The sequence below is a fragment of the Rattus rattus genome, chromosome 9 (genome assembly GCF_011064425.1).
Source record: "Rattus rattus isolate New Zealand chromosome 9, Rrattus_CSIRO_v1, whole genome shotgun sequence".
Taxonomy (NCBI): domain Eukaryota; kingdom Metazoa; phylum Chordata; class Mammalia; order Rodentia; family Muridae; genus Rattus; species Rattus rattus.
In genome coordinates, this window is record NC_046162.1 from 68,211,264 (window position 1) to 68,231,197 (window position 19,934).

At 53.6% G+C, this 19,934-nt stretch overlaps 1 protein-coding gene across 1 annotated transcript in view; it reads right to left on the reverse strand.

Moving 5' to 3' along the window:
* Positions 1 to 19,934, reverse strand: part of Llgl2 (LLGL scribble cell polarity complex component 2) — a 34,532-nt gene that overhangs the window by 5,215 nt on the left and 9,383 nt on the right. The window contains exons 2-14 of the mRNA XM_032912517.1: positions 18,459 to 18,563; positions 9,832 to 9,929; positions 8,148 to 8,229; positions 7,771 to 7,886; positions 7,222 to 7,380; positions 3,246 to 3,408; positions 3,021 to 3,153; positions 2,711 to 2,765; positions 2,021 to 2,175; positions 766 to 983; positions 622 to 689; positions 385 to 538; positions 191 to 295 (exon numbers count right to left, since the gene is read on the reverse strand). Coding sequence (XP_032768408.1) covers positions 191 to 295; positions 385 to 538; positions 622 to 689; positions 766 to 983; positions 2,021 to 2,175; positions 2,711 to 2,765; positions 3,021 to 3,153; positions 3,246 to 3,408; positions 7,222 to 7,380; positions 7,771 to 7,886; positions 8,148 to 8,229; positions 9,832 to 9,929; positions 18,459 to 18,563 — 1,611 coding nt within the window. The remainder of the gene's footprint in view (positions 1 to 190; positions 296 to 384; positions 539 to 621; positions 690 to 765; positions 984 to 2,020; positions 2,176 to 2,710; positions 2,766 to 3,020; positions 3,154 to 3,245; positions 3,409 to 7,221; positions 7,381 to 7,770; positions 7,887 to 8,147; positions 8,230 to 9,831; positions 9,930 to 18,458; positions 18,564 to 19,934) is intronic.

Consider the following 19,934-nt stretch of genomic DNA (forward strand, 5'->3'; position numbering starts at 1 on the left):
CCTCTGCCTGACTCCAGTCCAAATTCTCATTTCCGGAGGCGGAACAGTGGTCACTCTGGGGTCACTCGATACTGGAGTCCTGCATCTGCAGGTGTGCTCCCGACGATGCCCTCGGACAGGGGCTCCTGTTCCCCCCTCACAAAGCCGCCCAACCACTCTGCCCTCAACGCCACCCTGCCCAGCCTGCTACCTGCCCTGCCGTGCCTGCCACAGCCAGGTAGCCACTGTATTTGCAGAGGAAAATCTTCTGGATGCCCAGCCGCGGATCATCACTGTAGGGATCAAAGGAGCCCACCTGCCGAGGGAAGGGGATGCCCGTGAGTGGCCATCGGGCCATCCTAGCTTGACTCCCTGCACCCCTGGCTCCCAGGCCCCTGGCCTCACCTTGCGGAGTGGGGGCCACTCGTCCTCACCCTGGGCGCTGAGGTTCTCGCTGAGGTCTGTGTCTGTAAGGAACACCCTCACGGTACTGAGTTTGTACAGCAGCCGTAAACAGACACCCGAGGCGTCCCAGAACCGCACTGTGCCATCCTCGTGCCTGTGGGCAGAGCCTGGTGAGGGCTATGTCAGCCAGGGTGCCTGGGGTCTCGAATGCACAACCCAGCCACTAAAGCCACCTACCCTGTGAGCAGCAGGTCCCTCTGGGGTGGAGGCGGGACCAGGCTGGTACCACCATCTATGGGCCACTCCTAGAAAAAGAGAGCAGGAAGTCCAAGAGAACTGGGCCCGAGACAGGAGTGGGCTCGGGGTGAGGGCCGGCCCTACCATGGTGGAGAAGTGCGAGTTCTGGCGGCTGCCGGCAGCGATGATTCGTTCCCACAGCTTCAGGGGGATGTTGGAGACGTGATGGGAGCAGGTAATGGCCGAACAGTGCAGGGAAGCCAGGTAGGGCAGCTGGACTGGCGGCCAGCCGGGCGTCTGCAGGTCAATCACCACCAGTTCCTCCTCGGCAAGCACCACCAGGGCGTAGGGGTCATCAAAGGCTGGAGAACAGGCAAACGGTCAGGCTAGAAAGAGGCAGGCAGCCAGCCCCGTGTGGCCTGTAGACAGAGCTCCAGGCAGGGAGCTGGGGCCATCAATCTGTACAGCTTGTCTTGTGCTGCAAGCTGCAGGCCATGACCAAGGCCTCTCTGCGAGGCTCGGACACCAGTGCCCCTCGGAGCTGAACAAGAGGCCCGAGTTCAGTCAGATATGGGAGTAGCTACAGCCGCTGGGAAATTCTTCCTAATGTGTGGCCTTGACTGACGCCCTGATGTCAAGGGAGGGATGGTTAGTATTTTCTGTGCCACACAGCGCCTTAGTTTGCCTTGGAGGCCTGAGGCATGGACAGGCAGCAAGCTAGAGAGTATGTCTGTGTCCCCACAGAGTGGCCTCCACCTGTGAACTGCTTATCAAGGAAGAGATGAGAGGAGGGATAGATCTAGGTAACCAGCGCAAAAAGAGGGGAGGAGAGGCTGAGAAAGAAGGAAAACACGGGCCTAGGGTCTCCCTGAGAAACAAGACTCAGAGCCAGGCGCGTCTGGAACATCACACCTCTAACCACTGTGGACCTAGGCTCATGGTCATCAGTAGAGGAGGCATGGTCTCCCTCTCCTGCACAGTTCCCAGGTGTCCCTGTTTCTACACCAAGACCCTTGCTGGTCTTGTCTGTTTTCTCATTTATGAAGCTGACCCATATAGCCACCTGCTACTCCCATCCAGACTTCAAACACATCTAAGCCAGGACCCTCTCGCCAAGCTGGACTGGCATAAATCCAGCAACACAGATCTGTCCGAGTTGGGCCAAATCCCTTAAGGAGGGGTTGGGACAGGCAAGAGGCGTGGCCTGGAAATATGGCATTCCAGACTGGGTCTCCGCCTGGGAGAATTGCAGGGAGAGACAGAGGTTCCCAGGTGTCATTGGCCTTACAAAGAAGGATAATAAGGCCAAGGGACTGAAGGGTGACAGGTTTGGGAACATGTACCCAAAAGCCTTCATTTTTGCACCTGCCCAGCACCCCAACTTCCAACGCTCTCCTACCAGCCGCAGGGTCAGCCTCCATGAGAACAGTGAAGTCGATGACACGGGAGGTGAAGTCAAAGGCTGTCTGCTGGCCATTGTGGACCACTGAGATGCAGTGGCGGTCCCCGTAGCTGGCCCGGGGCATACCGCCCTGGAAGATGGTGAAGGGCAACCTGTAGGCACAGGAGAAAGGTGGGCTGGGGCTTCTGGACAACTCTTGACAGTCACAAGCTGGGTTGGCATCTGAGACCTGATACAGAGACAAGTCTCAGCCTTTGAGGCAGGGTCTGGAGACTGCGGGATCCCAGAGCCTGAACGAGGCCAGTCTCCCATTCTTCCTGACTGCAGCACTGAGGCGGGACATCCAGGCTAGGAGCCTTGGGCTTCCACAGCCAGCCCTGCCCTTGTACGGTGGCCTCTGAAACTGTCCCCACACCAGGCCTCACTACATACATTTCCTTCTACAGTAATGAGGCTGTGGCCACAAGAGTCCAGAACTCCAGTGGACAGCATCTCTCTGGGAAGGCTGAAGGAAGGGATGGGAAGGGATTTTGCAGAAACTGCCCACTGAGGAGGTCTAACAAATAACAAATCTGCCCCCCACCGGGACCAAGATTCTAGCAGGTCGTCAGTTGTCACTGTCTCCCAGGGGATGTTTCCAGAGAGGCTGTCTATACAGAGCGGGAGGGATGAGGCACCAGCACTCACCCTTGCCTGGTGGTAAGCCAGAAGATTTTGGTGATAGCTTTGCAAGGAAAAGGACCTAAAAGAAAAGATGTTAGCTTAAGCAGGTCTCCCACAAGGTGGAGATCCCCTACACTAAACACAAGTACTGGGGAGGATTCCTCTGTGTAGTTCCCTGAGGCAGCCACAGGGGGCACCAGCAAACCAAGCCCTGAACCTCTCTGGGCCCAGATTCTGCTTCTGTGAGCCAGGCAGCCCACATCTGAGCCCAGGACCACCCGCGGGAGCACAGAGGCAGAAGACAGGGTCGGACCCTCTGCACAGAGGCACTGACCATAAGGTACAGAACTGCGCAGAGGTTCTGGGCTCTGGGAGTCACTGGGCACGGACCACTGGCAGTGGCTGCCGTCGGAGTGGCAGGTGACGATCAGGCAGCCATCCCGCTGCCAGCTGACGTTCTCCAGTTGCTGTGGAGGAAGAGAGGAAGAGATGAGAGGCTGGGATCAGAACTGCGGTCTGCACGTGGGCCTGGAGAGCCGCCCTTCCAGACAGCACCCACCTGGTGGCTCAGGAAGTGGCTGAGCACTCGACTGTCCCGAAGGTCCCAGATGACGACGAGGCCTCGGCTGTAGCCAATGAGGATTTGGTTGGGGTCTCTAGGGTGCTCCTGCAGAGCCTCCACCATCTCAAACACTCGCCGGTGCCGGGCCTCCTCTGGCAACCTAGGCAAGGGAGTGCCATGAGCCCATGCAACAGTGGGGACCTCACATGCCAGCCTGGGAAGATGGTGGGGCTGGCCACATCACAGTGGGGGTCATGTGGAACAAGATATGGTATTTATGGGGTTGGGGATTTAGCTCAGTGGTAGAGCACTTGCCTAGCAAGCGCAAGGCCCTGGGTTTGGTCTCCAGCTCCGAAAAAAAGAATAATAAAAAAAAAAAAAGATATGGTATTTATACTGAACACACACACACACCCCTCAGGAGGCAGGTAGGATGAGAGACACTATAATCCCCAAACCTAGGAGGTAGAAGGACCAGGTGCTCAAGATCAAATGCGGTTGTACACAAGTTCAAGGCTAGCCTGGGCCACATGAAACTCCAGTCTTTACAGATAAATTGAAAGTAGCTGAGTGTGGTAGCACACACCTTTGATCCCAGTGCTGGGAGGCAGAGGCAGGTGGATCTCTGTGAGTTCGAGGCCAGCCTGGTCTATTTAGCAAGGTCCGAGACAGTCAGAGTTGCATAGAGAGACCCTGTCTCAAACAACCCCCTAAAAAGATAATTTTATTGTATTTAACCATGTATACATGTGTGTGCCCGTGTGTAGGCATGTAAACATGAACGCTGGTGCCAGTAAAGGTGACAGAGCCCTTGGGAGCTGGAGCTAAGATGACCGTGAGCCATTTGATGTAAGTGCCGGGAACTGAAGTCTGGTCTTCTTCAAGAGTAGAAAGTACTTAGCCCCGGGACCATCTGTCTACCCCAAAGTCATTTTTAATGGAATTTATAGGAATTTAAGTTGCTGAACAGTTAACTGTGCTTCTTGGAAGTTTACTCTATTAGATGTATCTATTTTACCCCTATGAGCAAAGCATTATGTGCAGTGCCCACAGAGGCCAGAAGAGGGCAGCAGATCCCCTGGAACTGGACTCGTGGATGGGTGTGAGCTACTGTGTGGGTACAGGAACTGAACCTGGGTCCTCTGGAAGAGCAGACATGGCTCTGAGCCACCCTCCAGCCCCTTATTTAGTTTTTCTAATTTAATTTTATTTTATTTACTGTGTCGGTATGCATGATGTTTGTTTGTGAATATGGCATGCGTGTGGTTAGAAGACAATCTTTTGAAGTCACCTCTTGTTTACTTTTACCTGGGCCCCAGGGATCACGTACAAGTTGTGGGGTTTGAGTGGCCAGTGTTAAACTGTGTGCCAAGCCATGTTGATGGCTTTTTTGTGCTGCTGTTGTGTGTATGAGTGCGTGTGTGGTCATGTGTGTACACCTGTGTGGGGAGGATGCCCATGGGAGGGCCAGATCGACGCTGTCTTCCTATTCTCTGCCTTAGAGATCTCTTGTGGAACCTGGAATTCACTGGGTCAGTCTGTCTGGCCAGCCAGTGAGGCCTAGGGAGCCTCAGCACCTCATCCTTGGGCAAACCATCAATGCTAATCCCATCCACATTGTTGCAAACATCGTTGCTCCTGAGTGAACTCCAGCCTCCGCTCCCTCCGGGCTGGGATTACTGGTGTGCACCACCAGGCCTGGCTAAGGCCTCCTAAATGAACACCAACAATATCATCAGAAAGGAAAAGTGTCGGGCAATCAGATGGTTTCCAATCTTAGGCCACTAAATACAGCAGTATGGGTGGGGTGTGGCTCAGCAGAGTGCTTTCCCAGCATGCCTGAGGCCTTGGGTTTGATTCCTAGTACATACTAATGTGCATGCACACACACGAGCACACACACACACACACACACACACACACACACACACACGCACATGTGGGGGTGGAGGTGGGGGTGGAGGGAACACCCTACGACAATGATAAAGAACGTCCGTTTCCTCTTGTCTCCTCTTTGGATGGAGACCTTGTTAAATGTCACCAGACTTAATGGGAGGAAAACTGAAAAAACTTAGACTCCATGTAATAGTGTTAAAAACTATAGCTTGCAACTATAAAACTAGCACTCAGGAAGTGGAGATAGAAAAATCTAGATACATAGCATGTTTGGGGCTATCCTGGGCTATGTGAGACCCTGCTTCAAAACCTCCCAAACAAACCTAGGTAAGAGTCAGAGTGAAAGATGAAGGAAGGAGGGAGGATGGGGAGGGGAACACCAATAGAGAAGGGGAGGGGAAGGGGTTTGGGGGATGTTGGCCAGGAAACTGGGAAAGGGAATAACAATCGAAATGTAAGAAATACCCAAGTTAATAAAGATAAAAAAAAAAAAAAATGATGAAGGAAGATTTAGACTGCTAGCAGGAATTCTCAGGTACTCTAGCCCCATCCCGACTAGACTAGCCTCAGCCAGCCGCGTGGGGTGAGGGGCGAGGGGTGAGGAGCGAGAGGCTGGAGTCAAGGCTGAGCCCTGACAGGGCTGCTTGTGCAGGAGTTGGTCCTCCTAATGTTCTGTCCATAGACTGGACGCTAGCCCATCCCAGCCATCTCCCTACAAACTGCTTTGCTGTGACCTCAGGTGTGCTGCCCTAGCCTTGCCCTGCCCTGCCCTGCCCTGTCAAGTGGGAACGGAACAGGGGCTGGAGTCAGAAGGCCCCCACCCCACACAGGAAGCCCCCAAGCCAGCAGTGCTGCAGCTGGACAGAGGGGTCCTGCTTCATCCCCACGGGGAAGCTAGGACAGCCTGGATTGTCAGCTATGTCCTGAGCCTGGTCCAGGGCTCCCAGGGCTGAGTCCCAGCCCATTGGCCACCTGCCTTGACTTCCTGTCACCTGCCAGTGACATTCCAGTCAAAGAGACTGGCAAGCTCTTGTCAAATTCTATTGCCCCAGATTTCTGTCACACACACACCCCCTTCCCCAGAGCTGCTCTGAATTCCTCTCTGTGGCAGGTCTGTCATTAAGAAGTGATGCTCACAAACCTCCAGGCTTTTTAGCCACAGCACAGTGCCCCAGACCTGAGGTATCAGCTGCGGATGCAACAAGTTTGAGCCTGGGCTCCCTCACTGCACAGTTCTCAGAGCTTGGAGATTTGTGGTCACATGGGCACAGTACACAGGACCAAGGAGTTGCTGACATTGGAATTTTGGGCTCACTTCCCTTATCTATTATTAGTACTATTAGTAGTAGTAGTAGTAGTAGTAGTAGTAGTAGATTATATTATTATTATTAATTATTATTATTTTATGCCTGGGTGTTTCGCCTTCATGTATGTCTCTGTACCATATGTATACAGTACCTCTGGAGGCCAGAAGAGGGTGTCAGATCCCCTAAGATTACAGTTACTGACAAGGTTGTGAGCCATCACGTGGAGATGGAACCTGGGTCCTCTGAAAGATCATCCAGTGCTCTTAACCCGAGTCATGGCTTCAGTCCAGTTTCTGTTCTGGTTTGAGACAGGGTTTTCTGTGTAGCCCTGGCTGTCCTGGAACTCACTCTGTAGGCCACGCTGGCCTTGAACTCAGAGATCCACCTGCCTCTGCCTCACGAGTGTTAGCATTAAAGATGTGCACTACCACCCCAGCCACTTCCCTCACTTTTAAGTGAGTTGGCAACACCACTTAAGGGCCACCACGTGGCTGGGGATTTAGCTCAGTGGTAGAGCGCTTACCTAGGAAGCGCAAGGCCCTGGGTTCGGTCCCCAGCTCTGAAAAAAAAAACAAAAAAAAAAAAAAAAAAAAAAGGCCACCACGTTAACAGATACAGGGTTGACTGAGGTGCAGATGGGGACCAGGTAGAAAGTCGAGGGTTTTACTTTGAAGCCCCTTAGACTTCCTGGGATAGAAATGAAAAATGGCCCTGACTGGGGACCAAAGCGAGAAGGCCGTGGCCCACACCTGAGGTGCTGGGCAGCTCACCATTGCAGCACCTCGTCTGAACTGATGGTCCTGTCGTGCAGTGCGCAGAACCCAGGCAGCCGCACCACAAACACACTGCCGCTCTCAGTGCCCAGGTAGAGCAGTTCTCCGGAGGAGTGAGGTAGGATCTCAGTGATCTGCGTGGCACTGGGGGCCGCCCTGCAACAGGGACAGAGGTTGATAAGCTATCTGCTGTCCAGGAAGGGGGACCCCAGGGATGCAATGTCTTTACCAGCCCGGGGGAAAGCCTTGTCTTTGGCTGGCTTCAGAGCATCTTGAGCTTGGATATAATCATTCTACACCCTACCAAGGTGGGAGACAGGCGGCAGGAGCTGAACTGGGAGGCGAGGAAAGAGCCTGGCACTCTTATGCACAGGAAGACGTGGGTATGGGAAGGGCACAGCCCAGCATTGTCTAAAGGATGGTCAGGGCATGAGATGGTGGCACTGCCAATGGTTCAACAGGATCCAAGAGATGAGCCTGCCCTAGAACCGAGGGGGGATAAAGTAGGAAGGGCCCAGAAAAGAAAGGGGACCACTGTGCCCTTACCCTGGGGGACCACGCAAAGTGAAGCTCTCTTCTTCCTGCAGCTCTGACACCCCACCCTTGACCTTCAGGCTCCACAGGTGCAGGCTGTTGTCATCCAGCAGAGTGACCAGCTGACACTGGGGAGAGAACGGGGACAGGAGCTTGCTAGCTACAGAGAACAACCTTCCTCAGGGTCTTTAGTTCCCCAGGCAGCCCAGCTTGTGGAAAAAGCCTCTCTGTGGCTCTCAGGGTGGCCTGTGAACCTCTAGGTGGACAGAAGGAAGGAGTCCAGGACCACCCGCTCCCACCCCGCCCCCACCATGCGGCCACACTATCCCTTCCAGAGATATGAGGGTTAAGAAGGCAGCAGGGAGGTCCCTCCCCCAGCAGGTGCTCACCTGACCAGGTAGGAAGTGGATCTGCAACACAGCATTGTTCTCCTTGTGAAGCCCCATGAACTCTACCCCGGGGGCACCATATCTAGAAGGCTCAGGAAAACCTCGGAAAGTTGGACAGCAATCCTCCCCAACATTAGTGGTGGTCTGTGCACCCATGTCTGGGTCTGTGCACCCATGTCCGGGGACACAGGGTGGGGGTGGACTGCAGTGGTTATGGCCAGGTAAAACTCAGTCAATGATCTGACCTTGGGAAGAGTTGCCCCAGCAGGACAGGTGTGTGGGTGCGGGGATGGGGGTGGGGCGATTCCCTATCCTAGCAACCCTTAGATTGTCCCCCCTCCCTCCACACCACCCCTGCAACTTGAGCTGTAACAACAGGCCTATCGCCTGTCACCTGGTGGCACCTATGAGAACATGGAGCACGGTAGGGGGGCACCCCCAGCAGCCTTGCCCTCAGAGTTGGCACCAGCAGCTGGCAACCAGGATGTGATCCTGGCTGGTAATGATTAACCAGCTGGGGGAAGGTTGGACTGTGATAGCAAGGCTGTGGCCTGGCCGCCTGTGTACACACCAGCCCCGCCCAACCGGCTGTCACTCATGCTGGTCAGAGCTGCAGGAGCCGAGGGGGAGGACTTTGTGGGAGGAGGTCCCAGCTCAGCTACCCAGGGTGGGCCCCTGTCTCCCAACTTCTTCAGGCCTCTTAGCGAGTGTAGGTTAGACAGGAATGCAAGACGTTGTCTAGGACTCAGGGCCCAGCTAGTCCCAGGCTAGCTGGAGGAGTTGTCCCAGTGTGGAGCCTCCCTGCTGAAACCACCTGTATCCCAGGCACCCTCTGCTGTGGACAAAGACTATCCAAGTAGGTAATGTCTGGTTACAGGTCAGGGAGGGCCTGTCTCTGCCAAGCAACGTCCACTCATTCCCCTTTGGCAGGGGTGGGGTGGGGTGGCTGCCCAAGTGTTAGCCCCTGATGCCTGCCTAAGGCCATCCCACCTTCAACTGTGGATCCAGAGTGCAGGGCAGTGTGCCCCGGGCTCTTATGGAAGAGGGAGGCAAACAATTAAAACACACCACCCAACTCCACTCAGGGCCTAAGAGCAGCCTTCTGAGTGGATGGACATCTGCACCATTCTCAGGGACAAGATGGGTCACGTGACACTTGCTTTTGGCAGGGCCATAATGCTGAGGGCATCAAAGGAACAGAACCCAGGCCTCCCTAGAGACATGCCTGCCCGTCTTTGAGGTATCTATCCTCTGTTCCCCACTGTCACTTCCTTACAGTGACTGGACAGCCTTCTTTGGGACCTACTTCAGTCTAGTGTCCTGTCGAGGCAGAAGGAAAAGACGCTGGGGCCAAGCCTAACTCATCTGGACTAAGGGGTAGTCACCCAGGGCCCTACAAGCAAGTATAGTTCAAGTCCTGACGTCTCCAACTCCATGTCAGGAGGGTGACCTGAGTAGCCAGAGAAGAGAAAATAAGCCCACCCCTCCTCTAAAGGACACGTAGCTTAAGCCCACCCCTCCTCTAAAGGACACACAGCTTATCATGCTAAGTTCTCTCCCAGCTTTTGGACCAAGTGCCCAAGAGGAAGCAGGATAAGACAGGCTCTCTCTGGATCTTGCCTACCCCACTCCCCAGAGACTACCTTGGCCTCTCCCCCATGGCAACAGGCACTGGAAAGGATACAGTTTGACAGCTCCAGAGCGGGTACCGATGGCCAGGATGCGCAGCGAAGGACTATAGCCGAGGGCGCTGGGCTGGTGTGGGAAGCCATGTTCCACTGTCTACAACGAGAAGCACATGGGCTGGCCCTATCAACGTCCCTCAAGTCCCCATGTCCCCGCAGGGTGGGGCTAAGTTGTGGGGCCACAGCTCAAGGAGGAAAAGGGGCTCCGAGCTCTGCACCTCTGAACTTGCAGTTAAAACAGGATTCATTTATCTCTGTGGTCCATATCCCTAGATGTCCTCTGACCACTACACATACACCTACATGCGTGCACACACACCATGTAACCATATAACTATATAAAACATACACATACATCTATAACTATACACACATACATATAAACTACACATATATAATTTAGAGGGGGTGGAGGAGACAGGGACTCTATTTTATGTGGCTCTGGCTGCCCTGGAACTCACTATGTGGGCCATCAGGCTGGCTAGATGCCTGCCACCGGCTCCCAGGTGCCGGGATTAAAGGCGTGTGCCACTACACCGGGTTACACATGATTTTTGAAAGGACACAGAGGGGCGACTGGATCGCATTGCGCTAACACTCCCAGGCCTGTTCACACACAGGAACAGTCTTCCAGGTTGTTCATCTGCGTGCAATCACCCAGTGGCTAAAGGCTTTAGAAGGAGCTGAAAATAAAAACAGCTGGAGAACATTCCTGAGGGGTCACTGTCTCCCTCCCAGGGTTCTGTCCCGCCTGCAGCTCTGGGCCTTTTTCACCATAGGTGTGTGAGAAGCTACAGACGAGGTGTGGATAACAGACAGCAGGTGCCAAGCTTCCCTCGGGAGGTGTGAGCTTCTGCTTCCCAATCAGCTTCCTGCCCCAGGGGGCATGGACTCTGCTGAAACAGGTTAAAGCAGGGTACAATGGCAATCAGTGGCCTTTTGAGTTGCGTAGCTAAATCTGCAGTGTGGAGAGAAAAGAGGCAGCCCCCGGGCTCTTGTCAGTGTTACCCAGCAGCCCTATCAGGGCGCCAGCAGCACAGAGATAAGCCCAGGCGACAGCAGGAGCAAACTCAAGGGCCGCACTTCCCCACAGTCCAGCCCAGGGGCTCACGGGAGGAGGTCAGGCCAGGGAGTACAGCTCTAACAAATGTCTCATGAGAGGGATACCTGGGGCCGACTGGGTGGATGGACAGGGCAGGTACACAGTGTGCCTTGCAGATGGCCGTACCTGGATGGTCGGCCAGGAATGCAGGACCCCAGGCGGAGGGCCCCAGCCAGTCCCGGCCCCTGCTCAGCTATGTGAGAAATGCAGTTTGAAAAGGCTCGGGGAGATAGCCGAGTGTCTGGAATGCAAACATTTCCCAGAAAAAGGAGAACAGAGAACTCACACAGGTTGTGTGGGACAAGCTCTCCCGGTCCTTGCTGGGCCTTGGCTGATCCCAGGTTGTGGAAGCCTGGAGAAGTCAGGGGCCAGGAGAAAGTTCCAAACTCTGGAAATTAGCATTTTCCCCTTTACCACCAGCAGTGGTGGCTCAGGCCAAAGCCTTTGGAATGTAGGATTTGGAGGACTGGGGGTGGAGTGGGGGATAAACCCTCAAGAGCTTGAAGCCCAGTAGGAGGCCTCACACCTTGAGCTGCCTAGGACAGTAGCCATGTGCAGCCATGACTCATCTGGAGTGTGACAGCTTCAAGGAGATGGTATTTAAAGTTTCATCTATCCAACCAATTTAAACATATGAATGGCTATTCAAACCGTGCATGGTGGTTCACAGCTATAATCCCAGCACTGGGGGGACGGGGGGTGGGATGGGAGGGCAGTTGAAGGTGCAAGAGTTAGGAGTTCAGGGGCAGCCTTGGCTATATGGTAAATTCCAGGCCAGCCTGGTCTACAGGAGACCTTGTCTCAAAAAACAAAACAAAATGACAAAACAGGAAAGGAAAGAAAGTACATTCGATTCTGTCACACGGAAACATTTTCAACTGTTTTTACTAAAACATCCTGAAGAGGAGGCCAACCTCAGGCCTCACCTTACAGCTACAATCTCCAAACTCCTAAAACAGCTTTTCAAAGAGTTTATTTTACAACTGAGACTGTTATAAAGGGTAAAAAAATACCAGAATTGGGCTGGAGAGATGGCTCAGCAGTTAAGAGCACTGCCAGCTCTTCCAGAGGTTATGAGTTCAATTCCCAGCACCCACATGGTGGCTCACACCTGTCTCTGATTCCAGTTCCAGGGGATACAGCGCCCTCTTCTGGCCTGTGAGCAGCACATGCATATGGTACATAGATATACAGTCACTCATACACACAGATAAAAACACTCACATATATAAACATCTCACTAATAACTGTATTGCCTACATGTAAAGATGATATTTGATTATATTAAGCAGAATTCTTATCTAAATTAATTCTGATTATTTAATGCTAGAAATTTTAAATTACATACATGACTTCTATTATATTCTGTTTGCTTGTTTGTTTGTTTGTTTTTCAAGACAGGGTTTCTCTGCGAAGCCCTGGCTGTCCTGAACTCACTCTGTAGACCAAGCTGGCCTCAAACTCAGAGATCCGCCTGCCTCTGCCTTCCAGGTGCTGGGATTAAAGGTTTGCACAGCCCAACCTCCCATTACATTCTTACTGGACCAGCAAACCATCCTAGATTATTCTAACTTCTTATCCTCAGGTAAGTAAAGTCAAAGAGAAACAGACCTGCAGCTCTTCTTGGACTCTGAGGCCACGTGCGCCCATCAACTCTTTTTTTTTTTAATATTTATTTATTATGTAATTATATATAAGTACACTGTAGCTGTCTTCAGACACACCAGAAGAGGGCATCAGATCTCATTACAGATGGTTGTGAGCCACCATGTGGTTGCTGGGAATTGAACTCAGGACCTCTGGAAGAGCAGTCAGTGCTCTTAACCGCTGAGCCATCTCTCCAGCCCTGTGCCCATCAACTCCCCCCCCCCCCATCGCCTACAGGCACTCCTCACTTCCTTCAGAGTCGAGTGGACACTGGGACCACTCCTCCCTGTTCTTCCAAAGGCCACTTGTGAACAGGCACCCAGTCAGGCTTGCTAGGCCTCACCAGAAAGACACCCGTGATGCCCTGAGCAGTGTGTCCTTGGACTGAACACGAGGTATCTTGGAGATACAGACGGTGTGCAATCTGATTGCTCACCCCAATGTGAGAACAACTATCCCTGGGTCGACTGGTTGCTAGGGTCCTCAGTTTTCTGCAATGTGTCCCACCCCCAGCTGATAACACTAAGGGATGAAGTGGCCCTCAAAAGCCAAATAAAGGACACGAGCTCCACAGGACACCCCACCACCACCAGGATAGGGCCCAAGTGAGCAGCGACTCCTCAGGTCAGTGCTTCGGTGAAGAGGCTGGGTAGGGGTACATGGAAGGCTCAGTGGACCTTGGGGATAGGGAGGAAGGATGTGGTTTAGAGCCAAGGCAAGAAACAGGGAGGACCTAGGAAAGCCTGGGTGTGTCCCGGGGAAAGCAGGTAAGGGAAGGAGTGTCTGTCCCAACTCCCCTGAACCTAAGTGCCCTGCCCACACTGGCTGTTCCTTCCACAACAGCTAAGACTCCTGTAAACATTCACACTTTGGAGTCCCGAGGGTAAGTTCTACAGGGTGGTAATTCCCCACCTTAGTTAGGCCCCTGGAAGAGTGAGATGGCCTTTCTCAAAGGAGGCACTCACAGGGTACCAGCAAGAGTCCCCCCTGTAATCCAGAGCACAGGGGGCAGCGAGTACAGCCTCAGAGAATCCTCAAGCACAGGATTTCCAGACCCCAGAGAACTCTAGCTCAGGATAAAACTAGGTGTCCGTCCCTTGTCTCCTTAGCCCCTGTCCTGTCCTGCTACCTGGGCTCAGGTGACCTCTGCCAACGGAGAAGAGAACAATGAGCTCTTTTGACAGGGAAAGGAGAGCAAAGATACAGAGGCTCCTGGACTGTAATATTAGCCCACGGCCCTGTCAGATTGTGAGAGATGGGAGGGGGGGAAGGGTGGGTAGGGGACGTTGTCCCTCACCCTGCACTCGGCTGGGGAGGGCTCTCCTCCAAGGCCAAGGCCTTGGGGAACCTGTAGTATCTGTCAGGGGCTGAAAAGAGAGCCCACCGAAGCTGCTTAGGGCCACAGGAGGAGGAAGGAAGGGCACATCCCCTGCCTGTGTTGGCCCTGCCAGATACTGGGTGTGGTAAGCCCAGATTCCTGGCGCAAGCAACTTGGCTTCTGTGTGTGGTTGTCATCTGACACTGGTGCCCATGTAGGCAAAAGCCACAACAAAACGGTGTGGCCTGGGCTGGGCAACTGGTCAGGAACGCGCCATTTACTGGGGTTAGGGGTGTGGGTGGGGAATCTGCTACAGCCCAGCACAGGTACTTAGGTGCAGGTCTGCTCACACCGGGGCGTGGTTATTGGCGGGTGCCTGGGGTTTCACCAGAGGGGCAAGCAGGCCCCAAGCAATGTTCAGGAGCAGGGTTTCACTTTGAGTAGAAAGTCTAGCCCCTGAGGTAGTCCCTGTTCTCTCAGCTGGTCTTCAGTGGCCCCTATACAGTACCTCAGCTGTCTTACTGGGTTTGAGGTAAATGTGGTAAAAGGTTACGAATGGTAAATGGCAGGTAAAGACACTGAGCTCCAAGAGGTGATGTTAGCACTTCCCTCAGGCCACCCAGGCAGTAAGCGGAGGGGGCCAGACCTTGATCGTCCATGGGAGATGCCCTCAGGGATATGCTTAGGCTGCCAACCACTGGAGACCTCAGTTTCCCCACCTGTGCAGTGGGCACAACAGCCATCTGTGAGTCCTTGTGAGAAAGAGCTGAACAGAGGGCACTCTATGCTAGGCGTGGGTCCCATAAGAAGCGATTCAACATGGGGCTGGAGAGATGGCTCAGCAGTTAAAAGCACTTGCTGCTCTTGCACAGGACACAGAGTCAGTTCCCAGCAACCACGTGACGGGGCACAACCCATCCCTAACTCCAGTTCCAGGAACTGCCTTCTTCTGATTTCTGGAGGCACCAGGCATGTATGTGGTGCCCATACAAACATGCAGGCAAAACATGCATACATATAGAAAATATGTAAAGAAAGAAAGAAAAAGAAAGAAAGAAAGAAAGAAAGAAAGAAAGAAAGAAAGAAAAAAAAAAAAGAAAGCAATTAAACTTTTACACTGCGCCAGCATCTACTGGGGTGTTTAGCAATGTCTACTTCATGGAAGAGAAAACTGAGGGACAGACAGGCTAATCAACGTCTACTCAGTCACCATGGTGAGAGCTGAATCAGAACCAAAGCCCAGGCTGTATTGCTCCTAATCCCTGCCCCAACCACTGTAACACCCAGCCCTGATACCAGGCACCCAGCTCATGACCTAGACTGAGTCCCCTGGCAGCCAGCTCTTTTTCTGGTTATGGTCACAATTCCTGTCCATGTACCGGTAACCCTCATGGCCCTGGGGCAACGTCTGTGTTTCGTGTGAGGCATCTTGCTGGCACCGGTGTAAAGGAGTTTGGCTGGAAGGATGGAGGGAAAGGCCTAGACCTGGTTTAGAAGCTGGTATCTGCAAGCTGTCTGGGCGTCAGGCTTGTGGCCATGTCACTGTGCCTTTGCTGCACCTCAAGCCCACCAAGGCTGCCTGACCTTTCAGGGTGGCATTCCCAGACGTGACCACACTGTGAGTAGCCACTGTGCAGGAGCAGACCCTAACCTACACAGGAAGAATTCCTGTGTGTAGTCTGCTAAGTGGTCCAAGCTCCATTTGATTCTGTGGCCTTTAGGCACGCACTCCATGGACATGCGTTTTCTGCCCTTCATGTTACACTGGATTTGTTCACTTCTCACTCAACCTGAGTCTAAAGTCATCTCCATTCTAGAAGATCATTGCCTGCCAAGGCCTCACAATGAGGGGCCAGCACGTGCCGGGTCAAAGCTCAACATTGGGCCAGATGTTTCTCCATGAATAGTAGCCCCTGCTTTCCATCCTGTTCTAATCAACATGTTCAGAGTGACCGTGCATGGCGGGGTACACTGTAAACCTTTAATCTTAGTATTTGGGAGGGTTAGGGTTAGGCAGGGGCAGGCGGATCTCTGAATTGAAGGCCAGCCTGTCTACATAGTAAGCTAGAGGCTAGCCAAGGCTACATAATGAGACCCTGACTTCAAAAAATTCCAGATACAGCACTCCTCTAAATGAATCCTAACTGCTCCTGGCTGAGACCCCCACGGTCCTCCTTGACACCCATTTTCCTTCTTTATCTGCACCCCCTCTACACTGTACCCTCTGGTTCTAGACATTCTCAGCCGAAAGCAACCAGAAGCCCGGGTGTCAACTGACAATGGCTGGAGACATTGTGTGGTCACGTCTGGGCGGAGGCATGAGACTGGCATCTAGTCAGAACCAGGGTGCTGCTAGCTACAATGCCCAGGACAGTCCTCTCGGCACAACAGGCCCCAGACATCGCCAGTGAGAATGGTGAGAAACCCTCCTGAGGCCATTCTCTGACTGTACAGAAGGAAACCTGGGTTACCTTTCCTAAACTATCAATGGCACACTGGTTGACATGATCAAAGCCACTGGGCAGGTACAGCATCCCCCTGGGCCTCAGGCAGGCAAGTGGCTGCTGTGGAGATGACTCTTCAGTCTCAAGTCCTCCGGGTCTGACTTTACCCTCCAAGCCCATGCTGCCGGCTCCACCACACCGCCAGAACCTTGAGGTCTAGCTTGGTGCATCCAGCTCCTCTCTCCTATTTACTCCCAGACAAACAATTTGAGGCCATCAGCCCTTCCCCTCCCTAAGTCTGAAGGGCAAAGGCCTTACCAAATCAAGTCTCACAGAGCCAGGCCATGGGCTGTACAGACCAAAGGTTGTTAAGTTGGAGTAGGAAGGCCAGGTGGAGAAGGGAAGAATTCAGCCCACTCCCACACCCCAAGAGGCCCTGGGATCCAGGGGTCACATTATTTGGGGACCACCAATGGGGCACAGTAGAGGTAGGGGTAAGATTCCTTCACCCTAGCCCCACCCTAGCCTCACCCACAGCACACAGGAACTGAGGCCTGGGTTTATCCCTTTGCTGAGCCAGTCTGTCTGGTTTCTGCAGGAATTGGCTACCTTTTCTGAGTGAGAGATCCTAGCATCACCAAGGACAATAGTGGCACCTGGGGGTCACTCAGGACAGCTGACGGATACTGGCTGTAGGTCCCACCCAGCACCCATGACTGAGTCCCTCAGGAATGAGGGCAGCAAGCCCCGGGTGTCACCCTGTTCCTAACACCTGCACCAGATGATAGTCTGGCATACAAGCCAGCCAGTGAAAGAAGCACGAACTCAGGGACGCCTGCTTCTAGGTAGGGGCATACATCACCACAAGCTCCAAGGTTGACACCCACACAAGTGAGCTGGGCCCCTACACCCAACTTCTGGACACAAATCTAGGAGGCACCAACCAGCAAACAAAACACAGCAGCTAAGTTTCCTGAGGCTCCCACGCTAACCACAAAGCTGTCCTATTCCCGGCGACATCTGTATACAAGTCCTCTGCGTAGGTGACAGGCGACATTCTCCAGGTTCATAAGCAGAAAAGATGTTTTTGGATCTGGGTAAGCCAACTTGTATATTTCTCAAATGGAAAAGTAGAACAGAACCCAGAAACAAGGGTTCTTCATGCACTAGCTCCTTTTGGGGTGAGGGGAAGCCCAAATCAAAGCCCCAGAAAAAGGCATGATTCCTGCCTGGGGCCGAAGCTCATTGGTGGAGGGCTTGGGCTCAATCCTCAGTACCTATAGACACGCCCTGGAGATTCAGACCCCCAGGGGAAAGGACCGTGCTGTCCTTGACCTACAGTCTACTCCGGACACAGATCAAAGCAGACAGGGAAGGCTAATTACCCCCAAGCAGCTCCAGATTGCTGGGTGGCAGGAGCTGGGAGCTACTGAGCCCTGCTGCACTCTTTAGCCTTCAGAGGCCCAGCTTCCTTGGGTAGGCAGGTAGAGCCCCTGGGGTTTCAGATGCCACTCTGTCCCACTCCCTCAGGTGCTGGTCCCCCAGGCTGAGGCCTGTAGGTAGCCTGCAGGGAAAGCTCTTCCCTTTGGGGTGGTATCAGGAGGAATGGCTCTCGAGGCTGCAGGGGCCGCGGCATCATAAGGATGTTATTACACCTTGGGACTCCAGGTGCTTACGTCTTTTCTGTCCCTTAGCCTCCTTGGCCTCCTGTGACAAAGTGGGCAGGGCTGATTGTTTTGTGCTTGTCATAGGCAGAAAGACAGGGACTTGGTGGAGTAACTCTCAGAGTCATTTGTAGCCAGGGAGAGACGTAGAACAAGGAATTCCAACTCCCAGGCCAATGTTGTTCCTAGATAGCATGGTGACTTAATCATTGTGATGGGAACGCTCAAGAGACAGAGGCAGGTGGATCTCTGTGAGTTCCAGGCCAGCCAGGGCTACAAGGTGAAACCCCATCTCAGAAACAAACAATAACAATATCACTCTTCCTAGGAACTGACACTCTGTTTCCCAGTTCAGATTCCCAGGGGGCTTTTCAGATAGTGTCACTCCCCAGCCTCAGCCCCTGGGGAGGATCCCAGGCTGGGATTTCCCCTGCCCTCCCCCACACCTTACCTTGTTGAACTGGAACAGATCCCGCTTTAGCCTTTCCCGGGCAGGGTCATGTCCAGTTCTCAGGAACCGCCTCATCTTGCTTAGTTGGTGGCCCCCACGACAGACCTGCAGAAACCGGAAGTGCCTGTGAGTCCAGGCCCACACTTGTCCTAGACCCAGAGAGTCCCAGGGCCAGAATCATCCTGGACACAGGTGTCCAAGGCCCAGGATCACCCAGGCCTACAGCTGTCTAAGCCCAGGATCGCCTGGGCCCATAGCTTCCCAGGGCCAGGGTCAGCCAGAACACAAGTGCCCAAAGATCACCAGACCCAGGCCCACCCAACGCCAGGATCACCCAGACCCCAGCTGCTGAGACCCAGGCCCACCCAACGCCAGGATCACCCAGACCCAGGCCCACCCAATGCCAGGATCACCCAGACCCCAGCTGCTGAGACCCAGGCCCAGAACCACCCCTGCCAGGCAGCCACCAGCCTCTCTTAAGTCCAGCTTCACCTGTACGTTCCTGAGCTTCCTCCACTGCAGGGCCCAGGACAGGAAGTCAGTGAGGCCTTGGTTCCTGGAGGCCTGGGCCTGTCTCTCTCCCTGACTGATGCTCTAGTGCCACCAGTTACCATAATGGGAGCAGGAGGAGCTGGGGGAGGAAGCCATTTAGCCCAGCTTTATAGGAACCAAGAAGGCCAGCAGGCCCTAAGGTTAATTAGCTTAATTGTTAACCTGTTTTCTGGGGGTGGGGGGAACCATAAAAATCCAGAAAGAGAAACTTCACAGGCCTCCCTCAGAGCAGGGCTGTCCTGTGGGATTCCTTGGTCAGTGCCTCAGGGGGACGAGCGGGAGAAGGACCTGGGGCAGTTTTAGCTGGAATACACAACACCCAGGAAGGGTGAGACCAGCACAGCTGGGCCAGCTCTTCAGGGTGCACATCAAAGACGCCATCAGCTAGGGACCCAGGCCTGGCTCTAGGAGGCTGTTGGAGTCTCTAGGTTAATCCTAGTGCCACCTCCCTACCAATCCGGTCGCAGCCCCTGAGCTCTGACTGGGCACCCAGAGGGCTCCTTTTCAGAAGTGCATGGTGCCACACATGTAGCCTAAGAACTAGTGAGACACAGGATCAAAAGTTTAAAGCCACCAAGGGGTACAAAGTGAGACCCTATTTCCTGCCACCCCCTAAAGAGCCCCCCTTCCTCTGGGGCCCCAGTAGAGCCCAAATTAAGAGAACCTAATAAAGAAAACAGCTCAAGGCCCCCAAACCACCCACCTACCATTGAAAGCATTCTCAGCCAAAGGGGGAAATTATTTGTTTCTTGGGGGAGGGGACAAGAGTGGGTGACTTTGACTTTCAGCGCCCAGCAGCAGTCTCCTGCTGACCATCTTTGGCGGTAGGAGCACAGGGCCCCAGGCCCATTACAGAAATGGCTCCCTTCATCCCACTCTAGATGAAAAGAGAAGGCAAACATAGCCAGCCCTCTTTAGTGAGGG